We start from the raw sequence: 23,844 nt of genomic DNA on the forward strand, positions 1-23,844 counted from the left end.
AGGATATTTCTGTGGGGTGTACTTTACATCAATTCTGTGGGCTTGTGGTTACCTACTGTGGTAGATTTAATAATGTACCCATTATTGGCTAATTCCCTTTCCTGTGTCACTTCACCTTCAACTACCCCTTTTTCTTGAAACTCCCAACAAACTGCTGGTCCTTGAAACTTGGCTCTGGCTTGGCCTCTGTAAGAACGGAGAGGAAGACGGTGATTACTTCCCAAACTCTAGAGAATAAAAATTACAGTCTTTGGTCTGCTTTGGGAGGTAATAAAGCAAACCAGATCGGCTACAGGGAGAGGTGAAGTGAAGGAATTTGAATTCTAGGTTAAGAGATTTGGTTTGCTTCCAAATTTCTTCTGAAATCTCTGAGTTTGGGGATAAAGTAATTGAAAGGATATTTGAGTATGATGAATCTAGCTGTGGTACGAGGGGGCAGGGAAGGTGTACACGGAGGGTGATCAGTTAGGAAACAGTTCAAACAGCACAGTTAGGAGTGCCTTAGTGAGGTGGCAGTGAGAATGGAAAGGAATAGAGGAGAGGCAATGTGAGGGGAAAAAATGACAGGATTTGGAGTCTAGCTCTATGTTGTGGGGAGGGAGGTGGTGGGGGGAGAGAAGTAGAAAATGTCTGAGGCTCTGTGAGCTAAAGAGCAGCAGTATCATTAACAGAGATGGGGAAGCCATGAGTGGGAGCTGGATTTCATGAGTTAAAGACATTTGGAGTTTGTGCCAGTGGAATGTCCAAGTAGAAATGTCCAGCAGACAGCTGGAAATATAAGAAGGAAGGATGGATTTGGTTTCAGAATTGGGGCTCTTTCAGGCATGGCTGGCTATTTTGAAATGCCCAAAGAAACACTTAACTATTTTTTAATAGATCTTTATTGGAGTATAATTACTTCACAGTAGCGTGTTAGTTTCTGTTGCACAACAAATCCAATCACTTAACTTTATACAAGTCTTATAGTCCTGACCTTGTGACTCTCAGGAGAGAAGGAGGAATGTCATAGTAACCTGCAATTATTGGTGGACTTTGCAGTTGAAACACACACACCCTTGTGATGTGGAGAGGCTGTAAGTATGCATGTGGGCTAGAGGGGGATTGGAAGGGCAGAAAGCTAGGTTCTAACCATGCAAGTTCTTGAAGATACTGGACAACCAGGGAAGTGAGAAGTCAAGTTCAAGGACTTTGGCAGGATTCAGGCACAGTAGACAGATTTGGAATTCTGGAGACTGAGATTTGGCCAAAAGACCAGCCAATCCCAGCAGAGTCCTCAGAGTTAGAGGACTGATGCTGTTTGTTTTCTGACTAGTTTTATGGAGCGGCACTGGCCAGACACAGAAGGATGTTATTAAGGAATCCCTCCCTTAGCCTTTTCTTCTTCAGGCTAAACAATCCTTATTTCATTCTCACGTGTCATACTTTCCATTTCTTTACTTATTTGTTGCTTTTCTCTGAACTTTCTCCAATATCCCTCTTAAAATACTGAGACCAAACCTTACACACACCATGACAACTGGTTTAGGGCTGGGCACAGAAAATTATTCTTTTTCTAAAATGTCACACACAGGCAACATTTCTTTAGAGGTTTTCCACCTGTTTTTAACGCGACCATTTAGTACTCATCTAGACTTCATGCTAATTTCAGACAAAATGTGATCATAATGGAACGTCTTTTCCAATAATTTTCTGTTTTAACTTCAAAGGCTGAGAGTTGGAAAGGGTATTGGCTCAAATCAGCTCCCCTCCCCTCTCCCCCTGCATTTTAGGAAGATAGAGGTAGAACATTACAGAATATTGCCATACTAACAATATGATTTTTTTTTTCTCCCACAGGATAGCTCGTGTCGTGAAATATACGAGGCAGATTGTCAGGCTTTTGCCTTAATTTGTGCTTTTGCCCCTGCTCATCCCAACAGATTAAACACTGGGCTAGCTAAAATGTGCTGAGAAGTTAATACATTAAAAGGAATTTTCTCAGACATGAGTCAAAACTGGAAGCAGGGGAGGACGCGCCAGGGAGCTGAGAGATCACTCGCTCTGACAGCATCTCTGGGAGTAATTTTCCATGTGGACTGAAGGAAGATCTTGTAAGGTACAGCCCCGGGTTACACATGCTGGACTCCGACTCTGCAGGATTTACAAGCCATTACTGGAGAGAGTCTAAGGCTCTCCTGGCACAGGCAGAGGAGGAAGAAATGTTCAATGGACAATAAAAACTTTCGGCTTACAGAGTAAACTAAAAACAGGGCCTTCCTTTTACAGGGTTTAGAAACTTGCCCCTGAGTTAACGGGGATGCGGGGTGTGTCTACATCTCCATCGTTCATTGTCGGGCGAGGTCCCATTCAACCAGGATTGCTGTGGATTTGACGTCGCTTCTGCTCTGGGGGTAGCATCTAAATGTAGAGAAGAGCAGATTCGCACCCTTAGAGGCTACCGGGAAGCTCAGGGCGCTGGGGAAGCCGAGAGGAGGGAGAGAGGAGCGCCGCCCGTCGGCCAGACTCCCAGCGTCTCCTCCCCCTGTCTCGGGCCCACTCCCAAACTTAACTGCACTCTTCCGGGTTCCAGCCAGAAGCCCTGCGTGAGCCTCCACACGTAGCGGCGGACGGCTCCTTAAATAGGTCGGAGTTGAGCAAACAATCCCAGACGTGGGGCTGGGACAGGCGCGCAGGGAGGCGAGCGCAGGCAACCGCACGGTGCACGCAGCGGCGCGGCGGGTCAGCCGGCGGCCAATAGCCGGGGCGCGGCCCGCCCCGTCGCCTCCCCCTCGGGGAGCCTATAAGTCGCCCGCGACGCCGCGGGCGCCCGCCGCTCTGCACCTTCCAGACCACCTGGTTCCCGCCCCTCTCCACGCCGCTTGAACTGCCGGCCGCGGGTACCCTGCGCCCACTCGGCCCGGCCGCCTCCGCCCGCCTTCGTCGGCCGGGGGCGGATCAGGGGTCCCCAGTCTCGCGAGAAGTGGGCCGCTGCAGGGCGGCAGGGGCGCCGGAGCCCGCTCGGGCCCTCGACGGGCCGAAGATGGGGCGGTGCGCGGTGCGGCCGCGGCTGCTGCTGCTGCTGGCGCTCGTGCTCCAGCCCTGGGACCCCTGCCTGGGTGCAGACGCGGCGAAGTCCTTCAGCATCCCCACAGGTGAGCACTCCCGCGGGCCGCCCTGTCCCGCGAGGCTCGGACGGATGGGAAGTTCATTCATCCACCGGTCCTTCGCGTGGAGTCGGCCGGGTGAGTTGGTGGAGGGGGCCGCCCGTCCCTCCCAGGTCGGTCCGCAGAGGTGATTTGGTGGGAGCCTGTCCTTCCCCAGGACCACCGAGGTGAGTGGGGGTGGGCTGTCCATCCTCCCCAGGACCGCCCAGGTCTTCCCCAGAACTGCGTTCGGCCTGTGCTGATTCTCGGGGGAGTGTGGGAGCATCCGCCCTCGTGGCCTCTCGGAGTTCTCCGTAACCCGAGAGCGCACGAAGTTTTCTTCAGCACGAGTTGGGGTTTCCTTTTGGTCTTGCAGGTCGGTGGGCACCAACACCTTTCCTGCAACTTTGCTTTCTCCTCCTTTGCTGGAGTTGGCATGATTTATCCGTTTTGGACGAAGCAGTACTCCTTCTGTGACCTAAACACGGGGCTAATGTACTTTCTGATTGATGGTGACACATTCCTTCCAGCGCCCCAGGAAGCAGCTGGTAACACCTACCTCCTGCCAGAAACAACGCTCAAAACCGTGGTTGTTTTCATTAAGGCTGCTTGGCTACCCAGTACCTCCAGGAGGTAGCTTTCCTCTTTGGGGATTATGGAGGGGAAGCTGTCCACAGCTTTTCCGCTTAGCCACCCTTTTCGTAAGCCTGGTGCCCTTCCTTGTTTTCAGAAGCTGGAACTGCAGCAAATAGTCAAGTTCATGTAAAATAAAACTTTTTTACATTTAGCAAGATTAAAGGGAGCCTCACCACGTGTTTGTGGAAACATACTTTGCTGCCATTTGCTGCACATGAGATATCCTTGGAGTGTTCCACTTTTGTGCTGTAACTCTGTGCTCTCTGAAATTAGGTCTTGCATTTAAATGTCCTTCTGCTGTACCACTTTTGTTTACAAATTAAAATCATTCTGTCATTTTTTTTGGCAGGGAGTAAATAGGGCACTTCGCTGCTTGAACTTTACTTAAGCACAAGGACAGAAATTTCTATTTTAGGTTTGCATTCAGAAGTTGACATTTGGTGTAGATCCCAGTCAATCCATGTAAGCAATACTTCTGTCTTCATCTGTAAGTGTTTCAGAAAACTTCAGTGGACTAAGTTGCCCATCTCCTGCCAAACAGTACTTGCTTTGTTAGTTTGAGAAACTTCAGCATTTGGATAGATTTTTGTCAGTTACAGGATACTTTTCTTTCTCTCAGATATATGAGATGGCTTCAAAATGAGTTTCTCAGCCCTTTGTGGTTTCTTTAAATTTGAACTGAATTTTTTTCATTATTTTAAAATTATCTTTTACTGTAACATCTAGAAAATAGACAAGAAAATGCCTTCAGCAAACCTGGAAAAGGAGACATTAAAAAAAAATTCCCAGAAACATGACTTCCTTTGTTGAAACACCCAAGGAAACTTACTGGGAAATAAAACAACCTCTAAGGACTTTGCCACTTTTAGAGGGACCTCTTCAGCCTTTGTATATTTTATTTCACTTCATTATCAACACCCCTTACTTTTTATAGAAGATATCTCTTTGTGGCTGCGTTTAGGTTTACATTCAAAATTATCTTTCTTTCCTAATCTGACTTTTAAGTTTCATGGAGCTGGACAGTAAAGTTTTAATGGATTGTAACGTCAGAGAAGGGAATTTCAGACATGAATGCTTTTCTCAGAAAATGACCGCATAAAACCCACTGCTGACAACTGAGGACTGATTTTGGTGGGTGGGCATATGGGGAATTCAGATATCATGTAAATGCAGAAAAATATTGATTTGTCATAGATGGAGCCAGCAGTAGCCAGTTTGATTATGAACTGTGTATAGGTAGATGTGGTAAGCTCATAAATATAGATGGTACAGTGCTTGATAACATAGGGAGAATCATGGATTATGTTCCATTTTCTCTCTAAACTATTACAACTGAAAATTGCTAAATTGGAAACTTTTCTTATCTATGTAAATATCAAGCAAACTTTAGAACTCTACGTTGTCTAGCTTACTTAATAGGAGGTCTTTAAGAAGAGTGCTTATCATCTCTAACCCGCTATTTTTGTCACCATGTCCCAGCTAGCCATGAAGAAATAGGTTAGACCAGGGTTTTGTGGCTCTATTTACATTTTGAGCTAGATAATTATTTATTGTGGGAGACAATCCAGTGCATTTTACGATGTTTAGCAGCATCCTTGGGCCTCTACCCACTAGATGCCAGGAGCACCCTCCTCCAGGAGTGAAAATGAAATCTGTCTCAAAATGAAAAATGGCCATATGTCTCCTGAGGAGCGAAATTGCCCAGGGTTGGAAATCACTGGATTAGACAAATCTATGTGTAGTTGAGGCCATGTGGCGTTATAGTGTACTGGAATGATAATGGCGACTCTTTTTTGGAAACAAATATTTATAGTGATTTTTCCATTTTTCCACTGTAGTAGGGAATGTGTTGTTTGAATCACATTGCATTAATCAATTTTTGGAATATAGTTTTTCCTAGCTTTGATGCTGTGCGTTAACCAGAGTTGAGAACACTGCTTTTTGTTCTCTTTGCTGAGAGTTCTACTGTGTACCGCATTCATTCCTTTTCGGTTGCCACTTTATTCTCAGCATGGAAAGACTCTAAATAAGAATTTGGTTAAAAACAATCATTTTCTCCTAGAATCATTTATAGGAATTTTGCCTTAAACTTTTATCTCCATGGGAGCTTTCGAGGCAAAACCCTCCTAACAAGCATCAACAAATCAAGTTCATACCCTGATTTATGTTTCCTACACTTTTTTCCTTCTCAATGAGAGAAGGTGTATTCCTGCCAAGAATTTGTAACTAGGTCTCCAGACCTGGATCAACATTTGGTGTGTTTTCTAAGGTACCTTGCCTATTCCATGATCTAAATTGGGCAGAAATCAAGTTTTGCACAAAAATGGAGGAAATGGTTTCAGATGTTTCTGTCAAGACCGGTATTTTTCAACCATGTTCACTTATAAACTCTTTAATTTACCCTGGCACATTCAGGAGGAAAGGAAAGGTCTGTCCCTATCTGCTGATGCAAACTGACAATTTACGGGGTGGAGAGGAAAAAACCAAGGTCCTGGAAAAACCTCTAGAAGAAGAGAGGGAGGCTTGTCCTTTGTGTACTTTCTGTGTCCTGGGCTCCAGCCACACAGAACGACCAGTCTCTGCCTTTCATTCATGTAAAAATAGACATACAAAACAATTCCAGCGAATGTGAGGACCAGAAATGAAAATTAAATTGAGATACCCTTTTCTACCCATCACATTGACTAAAGCATTTAAAAAATAAACTCTGATCGTACCAACTGTTGTGAGGGTGGGAAGTCTCAGGAAGCACAACATCTTTAGAGAACAATTTAGTAATGTCTAGTGGAATTGAGAATCCACGTATCCTGCCATCCTAGATACACATGTACAGGTCTCTCAAATTTCTACCTCTTGTCTGATCCCCTTGAAATAATAGTCTTTGTTTATATCTAGCTCCTAAGAAATTCTTCTCCATCCTACCTTTTGTTTGGCTCTGTTTCTAACTTCTTAATGCAGTTGGTTTATACGATCATATCTGCTTTGTATGATAGATGTTTATGTTTAATAAGTTATAAATTTTTTGGAGTAAAGGACTGAGTCTTATTCATTTTTGTGCCCCTCACAGTACCTTCCCTGTTCTTTTAACACAAAGAAGATTCTCAGTTTTTGTTTGTTGAGTTTCTGGCCACCTCAGAGAATTATGAAAAGTGGCATGCAGTCAGTGAGATTGCTAGCTGCTCCTTTTCCTAGGGTTTTAACTAAGTTCACTGAGTTTTCTTTCTCTACCCAGGGACCCATGCACCACCATGATCAAGGAACTTAGCCATGAAACATCAGGCAAGGCTTTGTTTCTGAACAAGTTGTTGGCAACTCTTTTTTTTTTTTTTTTCCCTTGGCTGTGTTGGGTCTTCGTTTCTGCGTGTGGACTTTCTCTTGTCGTGGTGAGCGGGGGTTACTGTTCCCTGCGGTGCGCGGGCTTCTCATCGTGGTGGCTTCTCGTTGCACAGCACGGGATCCAGGCGCGTGGGCTTTAGTATTTGCAGCGTGTGGTCTCAGTAGTTGTGGCTCGCGGGCTCTAGAGCGCAGGCTCAGTTGTTGTGGTGCACGGCCTTAGTTGCTCCACGGCATGTGGGATCTTCCTGGACTAGGGATTGAGCCTGTGTCCCCTGCATTGGCAGGCATATTCTCAACCACTGTGCCACCAGGGAAGTCCAGTTGTTGGCAATTCTTCTCCAGAAGTTATATTTTCTGCTCTATCTACCTTTCTCAATATAAAATCATACCTTCAGAAATACTTTCACGTGGTTGGATACCATGATCCTTTTTTTATAGATGGTGAAATGGACATTTAGATGGTTTGTTACTTGAAGATCAGATAGCTGAAAGCAACACAAGAGGGACTTGTGCCCTTTCTTCAGGCCATGCTCTGTGTCTTCCCTGACCCCTTTATTCTTTTGGACTTTCGGTACCGATGGGAAAGAAATAGAGACTGGGCATCAGAGATCTAAAGAAGCAAAAGGGCTGCTTTGCCAAAGAGCACTAATTTTGTAGGTTTATATAAATGGAGGGGAAAGGGATAGGCAGGGGCTGAAGGAAAGCTGGGCCCCTGGCCAGGGGTGACAAACTACAGCCCGTGGGCCAAATCCGGCAGACTGTAAACAGCTACCTGTTTTTGTACAGCCAGTGAGCTAATGATGATTTTTACATTTTTAAATGACTGAAAAATATAAATATAAATATATATATATACACACACACACATATATATATGTCTCGTGACATATGAAAGTTATATGAAATCCATTATTCAGGGTCCATAAAGTTTTATTGGCTCACAACCACATTCGTTCGTTAACCTATCATCTGCGGCTGCTTTGGTGCTACAGGCAGAGTCGATTGGTTGTCACAGAGGCTATATGTCCTGCAAAGTCTAAATTATTTGCTCTCTGGCCCTGTACGGAAACCCTTTGCCGACTTTTGCCTTAGGAGATGATATTCCCTCTTAAGCCATGTCTCCTGCAGATCTGCTGCTCTCTTGGAAGGAGCCACATTCTGGACAGTAGCAGCTGGCTCTGGGCACTTGAGAGAGCTGTTTTTCATTTTAGCCTTTGCCAGTGATTCCTCTGGCATTTTGAATTCAAACATAGAGCTTCTCTGTTACATCTTTTTAAACCTGGTGCTTGATGCTAACTAGACATGTACTTTGGTGTAAATAGTGTGCTTAGGATAAAAAATGGATTTATATATACTACCAAACGTAAAATAGATAGCTAGTGGGAAGCAGCCGCATAGCACAGGGAGATCAGCTCGGTGCTTTGTGACCACCTAGAGGGGTGGGATAGGGAGGGTGGGAGGGAGGGAGACGCAAGAGGGAAGAGATATGGGAACATATGTATATGTATAACTGATTCACTTTGTTATAAAGCAGAAACTAACACACCATTGTAAAGCAATTATACTCCAATAAAGATGTTACAAAAAAAAAAGAATAAAACACCCTGGTGGCCGATTGGAAAGGAGATGCATATTTCTTTTTCAGAGCTTGTGTGTGTTCTAGAAATTTGGTCTAGAAACTTGACTGTGAATTTGTGGCTTGATTCCTGGGAGGGAATGATTAGCACATTTATCAATGGCTATTTTTATTCTTCTTCCACCTTTGTTGTGAAACTTAGGCTAAACTGAGAAATTGGGGCTTTTAAAATGACAGATATTTTTCTTTTACATTTTACCCCTTTGCATTTGCTGCGATATGTTTGCCTCACTAAACTTAAATAACAACTAATTTTCAGAACTATTGAGATTTTAATTAGCCAAGTAGTTATCCAGAGTAGTAGAATTATAAACAGTGCATTATGATTTGTTGTCCTTATGCTACTTTTTATCTTTTTAAAATTGACGTACACTTGATTTGCTACTTACTATCTTATGGCCTATTATGTTGCAACCTTTGTTTGGTAATGGTGCTACTGAATTTATCACTATGCTATTAACTGTGTCACAAGAATGCTCCGTCAAAAAATACTGTTTACGGGGCAAAAAAAAAAAAAAAAAAAACTGTTTATAATTTAGAAATACGGAAGCTTTAAATACGTTTTAATGTTTCCCATTCAGGATAACTTTATTTAAAACAAAATTTAAAGAGGGAAGATAATGTTATTTTTATACCCAGAGGAAAGATTTCCATTACATATTTTCTTTTGTGTGTTAAAAGAGGCACATCAACTTCTGTTAATGATTTTGATTTAGTTTTTAAATATAAATCTCTTTATTAAAAAAATAAACTAATTCAGGTTAGTGCATTTACGTACTTAGTTACTAGATTGATTCATAAGTATTTTTCAGGCCTTGATTGTATTAGTAGCATAGTGTAGCAGTTATGGGAAAATAACAATCATTTTTTATTCCAATTGAAATGTGGGTATATCTCCCCCCTTAAATTTATTTCTTAAAAAAAGATGTGATATGAGAAAATACTTAATTTGCTAGTGTGGACATATACTTTGTTTTACTGTTTATATTCTGCTATAAAAAATTTGGGTTAAAGTTTAGTTTGTATAGGGTTGGAATTGCATTTTGTCTAGTTAGGGAGAAAACTTTGAATAGTGAGTAGACTATCTTTGCTTTATAATGAAAATCTTCATTAGAAATGGAAAGAAAACACTTTAATTTCATACAATTGAAAGAACATGCTTATTGCTATTAATATATTCTGTGAAACTTTTAATACAAAAAGAGTTTTTGAGAACATACAGCTAAAATGAGGGGGCTAAATGGTCAGGGAAAGTGCTTGTAAAAAACATGGTTGAGTTTCCAAAATGGGCTAGGGTTATAATTAAATTTCATTTGTTATATTGATTTTAACATTGCTTTTATTATTTTGGATGTATAAGACATCCTGGTGTTATTACATTAACTGATCATCTGCTCATTTACTTTAGGGTTACATACTAAAATTTTTAAAAGGAATTCTATTTATTTTTCTAGTTACTGCTAATCTGTTTCAACATTTCTTCCAAAGGGAAAGAGAGAGGGGATTTTCCTCTGATTAAAATGCTGTGGTTCTGTTCTTCTAGTGCTGTGGACATCATATGGTAAAGATTCTAGTGGCAGGAAGGAACTTGCAAGCACATGTAATTTTTATCGCTCTCATCACCAGCCCTAGTCAGACCCAGACATTCAGAGGTACTGAGGAGACACTGAATATGCATCATGCCACACAGCTTCACTGTCTGCAGGCACAGCAGCAAGTGGAAGAAGGACGTGGAGTCCTGGCAGCCTTGAGTTCCTGATTCTGGGACGCTGTCCAGGAAGAGCCCCAGAAACTCTGCATCTCAGTTCCAGTGACCACAGAGCCCCAACACAGAGCCAGTGTCCCATCAGCAAGGCTCTTTCATTGACTAGTCTGTTTTACTGGTTTGAAGCTACAACTTTTATTGGGCCTTAGGGTGCTAATTACTTTTAGGTGCTACACACCTGGCTAGGAAGGGAGCCAGTTACTTTTAGATTTTTAAAATTCATTCTCAAAACTGGTTCTTTAAATATTTGATCCTTTTCTTCCTGGGTCTAGCAGTATACTAAACACGAGCAGCTGTTTCAGCATGCCAAAAAATAGCAACAACAAAAAAGCAAATATAGAATTAAATTTTTTTTTTTTTTTTTTTTTTTTTTGGGGAAACTGGCTAGTTACTTTTAGATTTTTAAAATTCATTCTCAAAACTGGTTCTTTAAATATTTGATCCTTTTCTTCCTGGGTCTAGCAGTATACTAAACACGAGCAGCTGTTTCAGCATGCCAAAAAATAGCAACAACAAAAAAGCAAATATAGAATTAAATTTTTTTTTTTTTTTTTTTTTTTTTTGGAGGAAACTGGTTAACAGTTTGTAGACAGATTAAAATGACCTCCCTGATTCAATCGCCTAGGGAAGACTTACAGAGCCATCACGCAGAGGGCAAACTGGCTCTCTGATGGGATTTTCCAGTCATGCTGAAGCCAGCTCTGAGGCCCCTTGTCTTCCGAGGGCCCCTTGTTCTCCTGCGCTAACCTTGCAGACCTCTCTTCTGGCCTCCAGCTGGCACCACAACTGTGACCAGAGTGCCTTGGTCATCCAAAGCCTCTGAAATTCCTGTCTGCCACGTCTAGAGAGGGACAATTCTCCTTTTCTTCTTAGTTTAGTTTAAACAGGGGTGGAATTTTTTAAACAGTGACTTTACTGGGTAACCAAGGGCAAAACAAAACAAAACCCCAAACTGGAAAACCACCAAAGCAAAGCAATGAACAGACTTACAAATTAGAGACTCAGAGTTCTCACTCTACTGTGACTTTACTTAAAGACCTGCCTACCTGTAGATCCTCGGGGATTCATACGTTCTGTGTCGGTGCTCAGCTTTTCTTTCTCCTCTCTTCTGTCCTACTTCTCCTCACCAGCTTCTTTTACACAGACAGCTCTTTCTTCTCCAGCGTTGGTGTCCATGAAGTTCATAGGTAGATAAGTGTTACTACGTTGTGAAATAATAATAAATATGTTTATTTTGGTCTCAACAGCCGCCCCTCTCGCCCCATTCCTGCTAATATTTGGCCTTTGAGCCTTGTTCCTGACAGAGCTCCTAAAACCCTTGTAATTTCCTGAGTGATAGGAGTGTCTGACACAGAGCTCATATATCCCTTGGAATTTCCTAGGTGATAGGAGCATCTTTTGTTCTAATGAGACAGCTCTTGGTGGGCTCTTGGATGGAGTCGGGTCAGTAGAAAGACCAAGCCTTGATTAGAAACTTGGAGCTTTCAGCCCTACCACCATATTCCACGGAGGGAATTTGAAACTAAGTTAATAATCGACCATGCCTATGTGATGAAGCCTCTACAGAGATCCCTAAAGTTCAGGTTTTGGAGAGCTTCTGAATCTTGGAATGCGTCTACAAGCCAGGAAGGTAGTACACCCCAACTCCAGAGGGGACAGAAACTCCTGCCTTGGGGACCCTTCTAGACCTTGACCTATGTATCTCTTCATCTTGCTGTTCATTTGTATCCTTTAAAATATTTTTGTAATAAATTGGCAATAGTAAGTCAGCTGTTTTCATTGGTTCTGTGAGCCACTCTAGAAAATTATTGAACCTGAGAAGGCGGGGGTCTTGAGAACTTCTGATTTGTAGCCGAGTCACACAGAAGTTGTGAGTAACCTGGGGCCCCACTACTTGCGATGGGCATCTGAAGTGGGGGCAGCCTTACGGGACTGAGCCCTTCACCTGTTGGGTCTGTGGTAATTCTGGTTAAATTGAACTGAATTGCAGGACACCCAGCTGATGTGGGAGAAGGGGTCTGTGTGGGAAAAAACCCACACATGGATGTCAGAAGTATTGTGTGTGTATATAGTAGAGGAGAACACCATAGTGTTTTCTCTAGACATTGGTGGACGAGATATTTTTATAGTTTCGTAGGGACCTATCAGCCTAACCCTAGTCATTTATTTTCTTCAGTGGGTAAGTTTTTAATGCATTTTTACTCACAACTCTTTTGATAGTGCTTTTTTCTTGGTTTTGAGTAGTAATTTACATTGGTTTATATGAATCTACACTCTTCAATAAATCTACACTTATTTAAATAACTTTAAAAATTCTCCCAGAATATACTTTTTCTAGAGGTAATTAGCAGTATTGTAACTTCTTAGATACAAATGCATGCTAAGAACAATTCCTACTGTGTACTATTCTGAAGTGTCACAATTAATATTTCAAAATTTAATTCTGTGAGTATTTATTGAATGGCTAGTCTGTTCCAAGTTGCCTTATGTGGAGGAAAAAGAGAAAAAACATAACAAACCAAAAATGTGTTAGGCTCAGTTCCTGTTCTACATTGAAATTCTAAGATTCTTACATAGAAAACAATGCATATGTAAAACTGAACAAATCAAAAGAGCACTTACGATAAAGCCTGGCCTGTGGGGAAGGCGATAGACATCTGGGCATCCGGAAACCTACATCTAAGTTCTAACCCTTCCACTCACTAACCTTGAGTCAATTACCCTCCCTCTCCCAACTTCTTTGTAATTTATGATCTCTCTAGCTCTGTTATCTGATGTTTCTTGAATTCTAAATGTCAGGATGTGTAGTGGAGACAAAGTGCTGCAGGAATCAGAAACCAGGTCTCAAGGAAATTTACTATGATGTTTTTGTTAGGCCAAAGAAAGCATAGATACAAAGTTGTTTTGTATTTTAATATTCTAGTTATTCTATCTGGAGCTGGACTTAGGCTTTGATTTTTTTTTTCCTAATTAACTTTTGATTTAGAGGTAAGAAAATAGGGCCAAGAATAATTAAATTTACATTTAAAAATATTTCAAGTGTTTTAATGTGAGAGGAGAAAACAATCTGGTGTTTATATGAAACTATTTTCCATCTCCTGAGAGGAATCATATACTCTTCAGTACATTTAAATATTGTAAGCTGTTTTTAAAAATAACTATATATTCCTCTGTTTCCACCCTGACTGTTTAAGTCCTGTTGGTTAACAAAAATGACGCTGATAACTCTTTCGAAGTTAAAGAATTTTTTTTAATGAAATGTGCTGTTTAAAAATTGGAAGCCCTCCTCCAGATTGTTCTGAAACACTTATCAAATCACCTAGATCTACTTTTTAGAGTCATTAAATATTTATATGATTGCATTTAGTAAACTAGAAACATGGTAAATAAAAAGAAAATCAGCTCATGGGAGAAAAGTTTTTGTGTGCATTGTGTGTGTGTATGCATAGTGTTTGCTACCCACAGAGATAACTGTTAAGCCTTGAGAGTGGAGTCGAAATTTGGAGTGCCTTTTGATCTGGACTTTTCTTGGATATATTTTTCGTTCATTGTCACAGTAACATTTATTCTGCATGTGTTTGCACCCCTGGAGTGAAACATATCTAGTAAATGGTATAGTCTTAGACCCAGGCCTTGGAAGAGGTGGTGGTGCTTTTCTCTCCGGACTATTTTTCCTACTGCTGCAGATGGATTTTATGTAAATTGAAGGAATCAGTTCAAAGAAAACAATTGGATGGGAAAGAGGGTGGCTTAATTTTGAAAACATGCAGTTGTTAACTTTTTCAAGTATAAGATTACCAAGAAATCACAGAACCATTTAGTCTGGGTGTTGTTCTTGGAGATTAACTGTGATTTATTGAATAAGCAAGTAAACATTAGCAGATGTTTCTCCTGTAGCCTGGGTAAGGTTGAAGAAAAATCTGTTTCATTAAAATAATTACTTTTGTATTACTATAAAATAGTTGATACGTTTATATCCCTCAAGTGTAAGCATGGGTTTTTTTCATAGGGTATATAATCCTAAATAGTCGAGCTCCTCTTCTCCATAGCAAGTCGCTGAAAGGCTCTGTTACACGAGTGACAGCAGCATCACGGGTTGCAGTTACAGCGGGTTACAGTTTATGGGATTTTTTTAGGTTGAGGTAAGAGATAAACTAAGAAGCTTATTTTAAATCGTACACGTAAACTTAAGAAATGTCCACGTTTGACAGTTCTACCTCCTTTTCTAAAACTGGATTTAAATTCTTCGTTGATGTAAGGTATGACTTTTTCTTAATAAGTGTCAGAACAGTCCACATTTGAATGAGTTTAAAGCATATCTGAATTGTAGGAGATTCTTTTGAAAAATGAGTCTTACTCAGTATGAAGAGGTGATGGGAGGTAGAGGTGAAGTGGAGGAGAGGAGCTGAAATTGCTTGCAAGCCTGTTAGAAAATTATACAATATGTGATTCAAATGGGTTCAGGCAATTAATTCAGAAATACTTGAAAGTGCCACTGCCTCAAATGCTGGCAGAGGGGAAGTTTGCTTATGTAAAACTGGACACTCCCTAAGCAGAAATTTGGTTTGAATAGTTTCATATGAGGAATTTATTTCCCTGGTTTGTGCTAACTGATAGTGTGGCATTTTGTTTTAACCATAATAAACCGTCTGTCCCAGCCATTCTTGCCATGCAGTGACTCCCAGGCTGCAGGCCCGGGTGCATGGATCCTGGTGGGACATGCACACCGAGAGAGTATGCAGTACTGGATTTACTTTTCGTTTGGTTATGGGGAATTAGCCGGTTGCTGTGGTAATCAGCAGAGGTTCAGAAACCTAGACACTGTGACTCTATGATGCCCACCATGGATGTGTTCCATGGTGGAAGAGGTCGCGTCACATTTCTTGGTGTTTCTGATAAATTAAGGTGCAAGTCCATTGTGCTTTGAATTATCTGGAAAGCTGTACTGTTCCTACTTTCATCCTGAATATATTATAAAGAATTTGAGCAAGATGCTACTTTGCTCTTGAAACATTAGGGCAACTGCAAAGGCAGTACAGAAGGGGATGCTTGCTCTCTAGATATAACAGAGAGGGTTCACCATACAGGAAGGGGGCTAGACACCTCTCAGTGCGAATTAAAGGTATGTGTGAGCTTGCCTGGCTTACTGTGATACATGATTTATTTTAAGGCCAGATGTTCATAAACTGCTTGTGTGCTAATTATGAAAGATGTCCCGTGGAAGATAGTATAGGATAATGCTAAGGAGATGGGATAATGGAATCAGACAGCCTGCATTTAAATCCCATCTCTGCCACTTATTTGCTGATTGTCCTGGGAAGAAGTTAGTTAACCTCTTTGAATCATAGTTTCTTTATAACAGTAATTGCCTCCTGGGTTTGACTTGAGGATTAAATATGATAATGCCAGTAAAAGGCTTAGCACAGAGTCTGCAAACAGAAATTGCTCCATAAGTGCTACTAACTAAATTTATCAGTTAGAGTATAATTTTAAAGAGTATAATTCCAGTTAGCATTATTCTAAAGTGGAGCATATAATGTATGGAGTTAATTCTTGTGTTCTGATTGATAATGGAGAGGAAAGTGTGGGCTGTCAATGAATTCTAGAAAATAAGTTTTAACAAGTTAAGATATAAAGACACCTTTTTCCAGGGGAACCCAAAGGAAATAAGTTTAGTGGTGCAGTCTCTTTGGTGATGTTCTTTTTTTTTTTTTTTTTTTTTTTTGCGGTGCGCGGGCCTCTCACTGCTGGGGCCCCTCCCGTTGCGGAGCACAGGCTCCGGACGCGCAGGCTCAGCGGCCATGGCTCACGGGCCCAGCCGCTCCGCGGCATGTGGGATCCTCCCGGACCGGGGCACGAACCCGCATCCCCTGCATTGGCAGGCGGACTCTCAAGCACTGCACCACCAGGGATGCCCTGGTGATGTTCTTTGATTGCTTATTTGAATTCAAAATTTTGAAGTCACTTTTTCTCATTCCTCTTATTTACTCTTAATATTCAGATATGTTGAGTTTTACCCATTATTTTTTCTCTCTCCCTGTTTTTTGTTTCATCTATAGTGGAAAGCATATATATATGTATATATATATGTGTATATATATATTATATATATATATATAATTAAATACCACAAACAGATAAGGCCTGTCTTTCTTAAACATAATCTTAAGACTGTTATCACACTCAGTAGTAATTCCTTCATATCATCTAATACTTATTCAAGTTCACTTTTGCCCCCTGTTCCCGAAACTGACTTTTAAGGGTTAGTTTATTTGATCAAGATCCATCAGTTTCTCCTAAACACCCCTTCAAGCTGTCATCACCTTAGTCTAGGCTACTGATCTCTGGCAGCTTGAGGGTCAAATTCAGCCTGCTTATTGTTTTTCAGAAAACTTGAACTAAGTCCTGTGTTTTTAAAATGAGGAAAATTTACTGAAGAGTCTGGAATTTATTTCTCTTGGGCTGGGGTGGGCTGGGGAGGAGGCCTGGAGACCCTGGATTTGCCCTCCCACGTGGCAGCCACAGCTGGCCGATGCTGAGTAGTGTTCCGCCTGTAGGTGGTACTTGTGTACTCCTGTTCACCATACTCTCCCCGCACCGCCCCACCTCTTCACTGTTTATTGTGTGTTACAAGTCCTGGTCTGGGCACACATCACAGAATAAGACAGTTATATTTGCTTCTTAAATTGTTAAATTATCTTGCCTTATCTTTCCATACTAATCTTTCTCGAGTCTAGTGGCTTTTAACTGAGAGTGGTTTTTTGCCCTCCATGGCATGTTTGGTAACGTCTGGAGACATTTTTGATTGTCGTGAGTGGTCGGTGCTCCTGGCATCCTATGGGTAGAGACCAGGGATGCTGCTAAAACATCTGACAATGCACAGCACAAGAATTATTTGGTCCCAAATGTCAGTAGAGCTAAGATTGAGAAACTCTGCTCTTGTCTGATGGTACATTTTCAATTTCACTGCCCTGTTTAGACACTTTCTGTGCCTTCCCTATTTTCAAATGTATTTATCACTGTTTCCCAATTTTCACTTGATAATGCATACTGGACTCCTTATCTAGCCAAGATACCACAATTTAATCTTTTTTTAGTGATATCTGTTTTTGCAGTTTCTTCTCACTGTCAAAATCCTACTTAACATTTTTTAAAAAAATTTTTAATTTTTTGGTCTCGCCACGTGGCATGCAGGATCTTAGTTCCCCGACCAGGGATCGAACCCGTGCTCCCTACGGTGGAAGCGTGGAGTCTTAACCACTGGACCACCGGGGAGGTCCCCCCTACTTAACATTTTTAAGTCCTCTGTTTTGCCCATTCATGAAGCTGTTTTTTATGACACTTTTCCACATTATTCTCCAAAAATCATCTTATTAGAACTGGAAACTTTCTTAAAGATGATCTTTAAACTTTCTTAAAGATGATCTTTCCCTCAATACTGTTTCTGCTTCTCCAAACCAAGAAACTGCATCTGGAGGTATTAAGTGGTATGTGCAAGGTATCTCCTAGTTCTTTGTTCTTCCCTCCATGCCGGACTCCTGTAACATTATTTCCTAGCTTATAATCTGTTCCTTAATTAGGGATTTAATATGTTATTTTCAGACTTTTCATGTGAATTAACTTCATATTCTCCGCTGGATTTTAAACTGCAAGAGGACAGAGACAGTATCTCTTATTGTTCGTACCAAGTCCGTGAATTGCTGTGCCTCAGACCTCCAAGCCTCTGGAGGTTTCTTTGCCTGTAGGCCCTACAGAGGGGTAGTCAGATAACCCGTGTCACCCCGGTCAAAACTAACAAGGTGAGTGGGCACCTGTGTTTGTCCATTCCATTCAGGAAAGAGAGACCATTCTAGATATCTTGAGCAGAAGGGGATTATTTAACAAAAGTAATTATGGGTTTATGCAATTGTTGGAAAGGCTGGAAGAGGAGGCTTTAGGCATTGATTCCTAGAACAGCAGAGAGAGCTAACCAGGCTCGGAGGTTACTACCTCAGTCCCAACTGGGGGGAATCAGGAGGCCTCCATTAGAACTACTGCCACACGGGTATGCTGCTGTAAATGTAATCCCGGGATCAGGAAGCTTTCTCCATTGACTTCTTCTGCACTGGAAGCTGGTGACCGGACTCTAGAAAGCAGAATTCAACCACTACCTCTGCTGCATATCTATCTGTGTGTCTCCCTCCTGCCCTCCATCCCTCCCTCCACAAAGTGGAAGACTGGAACACTGAGGTACCTTCCTGACCGTATTTACCAATGGAATCGGCCAGCAGTGTTGGGAAGACCACCTGTCTTCCAAATTTCATAGGAATGCATCTGAAAAAGAGGGGCATGATTTTCATCGAGAAGCTTAGCTCCAAAGGAGTTGGGGAAATGTAGCTTTCATATTTATTTTTCCCATGACTTTCTTCAGTAATTGTTCTCCTTGCAGCTTGATAAATCATTCAATAATTTTAGAAATTTATAAGTCTTTTTGACAGTAGGAATGCAAGTATGGGCTCAGCATTACGTGAGACACGTGCTTTGCTTGTTAACAAGGACTCTGTTATAAAGTTTGAAGATTATTGAATACTTTACCAAATTTCAACGATTACTGAAGACAGTCATGGAAAAATGAAATAAAACCATAAAATAGAGGAATTTACCTCCCCTTGCCCTCCATTTATTTTTAGGCCAGTGGATCATAACTCATGTAGTGCAGCTTATCTCCAATTACCCTTTTGTAGTGTTTGTTTGACTTTCAGCTATTTTTAAATTTTATTTTCTAGTCCTTTCATCTTATACAACACCCTATTAATTTCAGTAAGTACTTAGCTGGCTAAAGCGACTTTCCTGAGATGAAAAGACTGGGGCTTACTCAAGGCTTCTGGAATTTGAGAAGGTCAAGAGACAATGGAAAAATTCTGGCTCATTTAGGAAGGAAGGATTTTATTTGACTCCACTTCTTAAGTATTCATGGAAGCAAAAGTACAAAACAAAACTCAAAACCTTTGTGGATCACCATAGCTGCACTTCATAATTATACATTTATTTTTAGTGATTTTTATTTGAAAGCTTGGTTTTCAGGTAACACTTTTTTTACCTTTGTAGTTTCTCTGCTCATAGCAGAAACTATAAATAAGCTTGTGGCCGAAACTTCTGCTGAGCAAATCTACAGAAGGTTATCTTGCATTAGACTTTGAATGTTGGTTTTCCTTAAAATTTCTTAGAGTTGGGACCTGCAAATGTATTTCATTTTATTTGACTTTTCCAGGTTCTTCCCAACTACACATTTATTTATTTTAAAATTACAGTTGTTTTGCTTATTGTTTGTGACAATTCCAGGTGATAAATACATACACTTCAATGTTAAAATGAATAAGCAGACAGAACTAGTTTGGAAATGGATGGATTTGGTTAATAATTACCTATATAGGTTTAATATGCTGCCATGGGAATTTTAGCTTTTTGGTTTTGTGTGTGTGTGTGTGTGTGTGTTTAAATGAAACACCTCCAAAATTTTCGCTTTCGTTTTGATGAAAATAAAAATAAACCTTTGGTGAATCTGGATTTATTTTGATGACATGTGCCCAATACTCTAACATGTGCCCAGTATGCAGTCAGTTTAACCTTCTCTCATAATGTTTTTGTTTTTTTTTTAAAAATAAATTTATTTATTTATTTAATTTTTGGCTGTGTTGGGTCTTCGTTTCTGTGCGAGGGCTTTCTCTAGTTGCGGCGAGCGGGGGCCACTCTTCATCGCGGTGCGCAGGCCTCTCACTGTCGGCGCCTCTCTTGTTGCGGAGCACAGGCTCCAGATGCGCAGGCTCAGCGGCCATGGCTCACGGGCCCAGCCGCTCCGTGGCATGTGGGATCTTCTCAGACCAGGGCTCGAACTCGTGTCACCTGCATTGGCAGGCAGATTCTCAACCACTGCGCCACCAGGGAAGCCCCTCTCATAATGTTTTTATCTATAAATCATTCTGAAAGCTTTAGTAAGAAATGCCAGATCTTTTGTAAGAAATGGTGAAGCACCAGTAGGAATCCCTAAGAACTAGAATATAACAAACTTCATGAAAATGGTATAACTTCACTTAAAAATTTGCATTTTTGGTTACAATGAAAATAAGTGCTTATAACTGAAAATGAGGACATTTAAGGAGATTAAATTTGTTCTTGATCTCACTGTCATTAGTAAGCAATGTAAAATATTGTGATAGTATTTTTTTCCTGTTCATATATACTCATATGTTTGCTTTATAAAATCAGGATACATACACATATTGACAAACATAAAGAGATAATTTTTTATTCTATGTTATTCACAAAACACTATATTGTAAGTATTTTCCCATGGCTTTGAATAATCTTCAAGTCATGAATTTTAAGTAACATTTTGATATCTGTCATGAGATTATACCATAATTTTTATAACCACTATCCTGTTATTAGATATATAACAATATTCAATATGTAACAATATTGGATATATAGTTTGCAATTTTGTGCTAACAGAAATAATATTGTAGGGATGTTCTCAAAAATGAGTTTTGGTTTCTGTTTTTACAGGATAGGTCCAAGAAACACACTGAAATCAAAGGATATGAACTCTTATATCTCTTGTTCCACATCCTTGAGTCACTTTCCAGAAGGTTGTATGGATTGGCATCTCCCCTAACAGGGTACCAGGTTTGCAGTGTGAAATTCTCAGCAGCATTACTTTTTAAAGAATCTCTTCTAATTTTTAGGGAAAAATAAGTTTTGTTTCTCTTTATCCTCCTTTTTAAATTTCTTAAATTTATGGCGACTTATTTCTTTACTTGCCAGACTAGAAGCTTTCATTCACTTTTTTAGTCACTGCTATTTCTTCTGTGAGCCGCATATTCATATCAACGGAGTGTACATCTTAGTGGAACGAGAAGGGACAATAAATAGATGTATCTAGTGGATTCACGTACTAAGAAGAAAAGTAAAATGAGATTAGGGGCAAGAATGCTGAGGTCAGAAATGCCATTTTAGGTGCTGCTTTCAGGGGAAACTTTTCGTACTGGTTACATTTGAGCACGGACCTGATGGGAGGGGATTTTGCTAGGAGAAGAGCGAGACTTACAGGCAGCAGGATCACAAGGGCAAATGCCTTGAGTGTAGAATGTGCTTGATGTGTCCCTGGAACAGCACAGTTTCCCACGTGCCTGTAGTGGGACAGGAAGGGGCTGGTGCTCCAAGAAGAGATCAGAATGACAGGACCAGATTGCTTAGGGACTTGGGGACTATGGTGCGGAGTTTGGACTTTATGGAGAACAAGAAGGAAACTGTTGAACTATTTTGAGTCAAAAAGACACAAGATCTGTGTGAATTAGAATAAGTTACCACCTGTGAATGGAGTGGGGCTGGGTTTCAGCCCCCTCTCCCCTTTGGCTTCTCTGTTGGGTGGCTGGGTGCGGTGCAACTGCACAGCTGTACACTGCGGCCCTCAAGGGACAGAATTGTAGACGTGTTGTCTTGGTTGGTGGCCATGTAGAGAAGATTGAAGTGGGCGTGGGTGAATGAGGGGAGATCCCTTAGAGGCCATTTCATTGTCCAGAGAGGAGGTGATGGTGCCCAGTCACAGAGAAGGTGGGTATGTGAGGCTGGATTCTCTCCCGCTGGTAGAACTTGCAGATTGATTGATTGGATGGGGAATGTGAGAGGAACAGAGGAGTTAACACTTTACGTGTTAAAAGTTTAAATTTGGGAATTCCCTGGTGGTCCGGTGGTTAAGACTCCTCACTTCCACTGCAGGGGGCATGGGTTCGATCCCTGGTCGGGGAAGTAAGATCCCTGCAAGCTGCGCGGCACGGCCAAAAAGAAAAAAAAAAAAGTTTAAATTTGCCGAAGCCTGCATCAATTAGGAATAACTCTACCAGCCATTCTTTATAGTCTCCTTCTTGTTTACGTGGATTAAAACTTCCTTGTGAAGGATTTTGGTGACTATTTGACAGTTATCTTAATAATCACCGTTATTAAATTTATAGTCTTTTTGGTGCCTCTGATGTTGGTACCGAGGTGTTTATTCAGTAGAGTGTGAGTGCTGAGAAACAGGCCACCACAAGAGAAACTTTGCAAGGGAAGTCCGAACGTTAAACTCTAGGAGGAAGGCCAAAACAGCTGCTGTGATTCACTGAGCTGTGAGTTTGGAAACCAGCACTCTGCAAAATGGTAAAGTGCTGAAAAATTACAGAGCAGCTAGAAGCAGAATTTTAAGTTTACAGAGATTGTCACGTAACCAAAGCAAGTAAGATGGGAACAAATGGTGTGGGGGGAATGTAGCTTCATGACTATAGGCTTAGTACTGCTGCAGTGCACCCCCGAGTCAGCTGTGGTTTGTACCAAGGCATCGGTGCGTTTGATTTGGCAGGAGAGCAGAATGTGTTGACCATGCCCTTCTCTTATACTTGGATGCAATCTGTTAATCAAAAAGCTTTATTGTGAATTTAGTGTTGTTATTTTTCTATGCCTAAATTATGTTTAAAGACAGACACTGGGAGATACATGAGACCGGAAAGTCCTCCCCTCTCCCTCGGCTTTCCTTTTAGTTCGGTGGGAAGATTAATCTCGTGAGATGAGAGGTTTGGGTTTTGTAGGATTTTCACCGATTATCCTTTGCATAAAAATGCAGCTACCCTGTAGTAGGAAACAAGGTCCCTAGAGATTCTGATATGTGCCACTCTTAGTTTTCAGAAGCAGATGGAGGAAGAAACACAGGAAAAAGAGACTGAAAATGAATAGGCAAAGGGAGGGGACACTTAGGTTGCTTCCATCTCCTGGCTATCGTAAATAGAGCTGCAATGAACTTTTGGGTACATGTCTCTTTTTGAATTATGGTTTTCTCAGGGTACGTTCCCAGTAGTGGGATTGCTGGGTCGTATGGTAGTTCTATGTTTAGTTTTTTAAGGAACCTCCATACTGTTCTCCACAGTGGCTGCATCAATTTACATTCCCACCAACAGTGCAAGAGGGTTCCCTTTTCTCCACACCCTCTCCAGCATTTATTGTTTGTAGATTTTTTGATGATGGCCATTCTGACCAGTGTGAGAGGACTTAGGTTGCTTCCATCTCCTGGCTATCGTAAATAGAGCTGCAATGAACTTTTGGGTACATGTCTCTTTTTGAATTATGGTTTTCTCAGGGTACGTTCCCAGTAGTGGGATTGCTGGGTCGTATGGTAGTTCTATGTTTAGTTTCTTAAGGAACGTCCATACTGTTCCCCATAGTGGCTGTATCAATTTACATTCCCACCAACAGTGCAAGAGGGTTCCCTTTTCTCCACACCCTCTCCAGCATTTATTGTTTGTAGATTTTTTGATGATGGCCATTCTGACCAGTGTGAGGTG

General features: G+C 41.2%; 1 protein-coding gene across 2 annotated transcripts in view; it reads left to right on the plus strand.

Moving 5' to 3' along the window:
* Positions 1-2,758: 2,758 nt before the first annotated feature.
* Positions 2,759-23,844, plus strand: part of PLOD2 (procollagen-lysine,2-oxoglutarate 5-dioxygenase 2) — a 110,206-nt gene continuing 89,120 nt past the window's right edge. The window contains exon 1 of one of the 2 annotated variants that reach the window (XM_024131799.3): positions 2,759-3,131. In XM_024131799.3, coding sequence (XP_023987567.1) covers positions 3,020-3,131 — 112 coding nt within the window. In that variant the 5' untranslated portion in view covers positions 2,759-3,019. The remainder of the gene's footprint in view (positions 3,132-23,844) is intronic. The other variant, XM_024131801.3, reaches the window with a different exon arrangement.

This window comes from Physeter macrocephalus, chromosome 1 (genome assembly GCF_002837175.3).
Source record: "Physeter macrocephalus isolate SW-GA chromosome 1, ASM283717v5, whole genome shotgun sequence".
Classification (NCBI taxonomy): Eukaryota; Metazoa; Chordata; class Mammalia; order Artiodactyla; family Physeteridae; genus Physeter; species Physeter macrocephalus.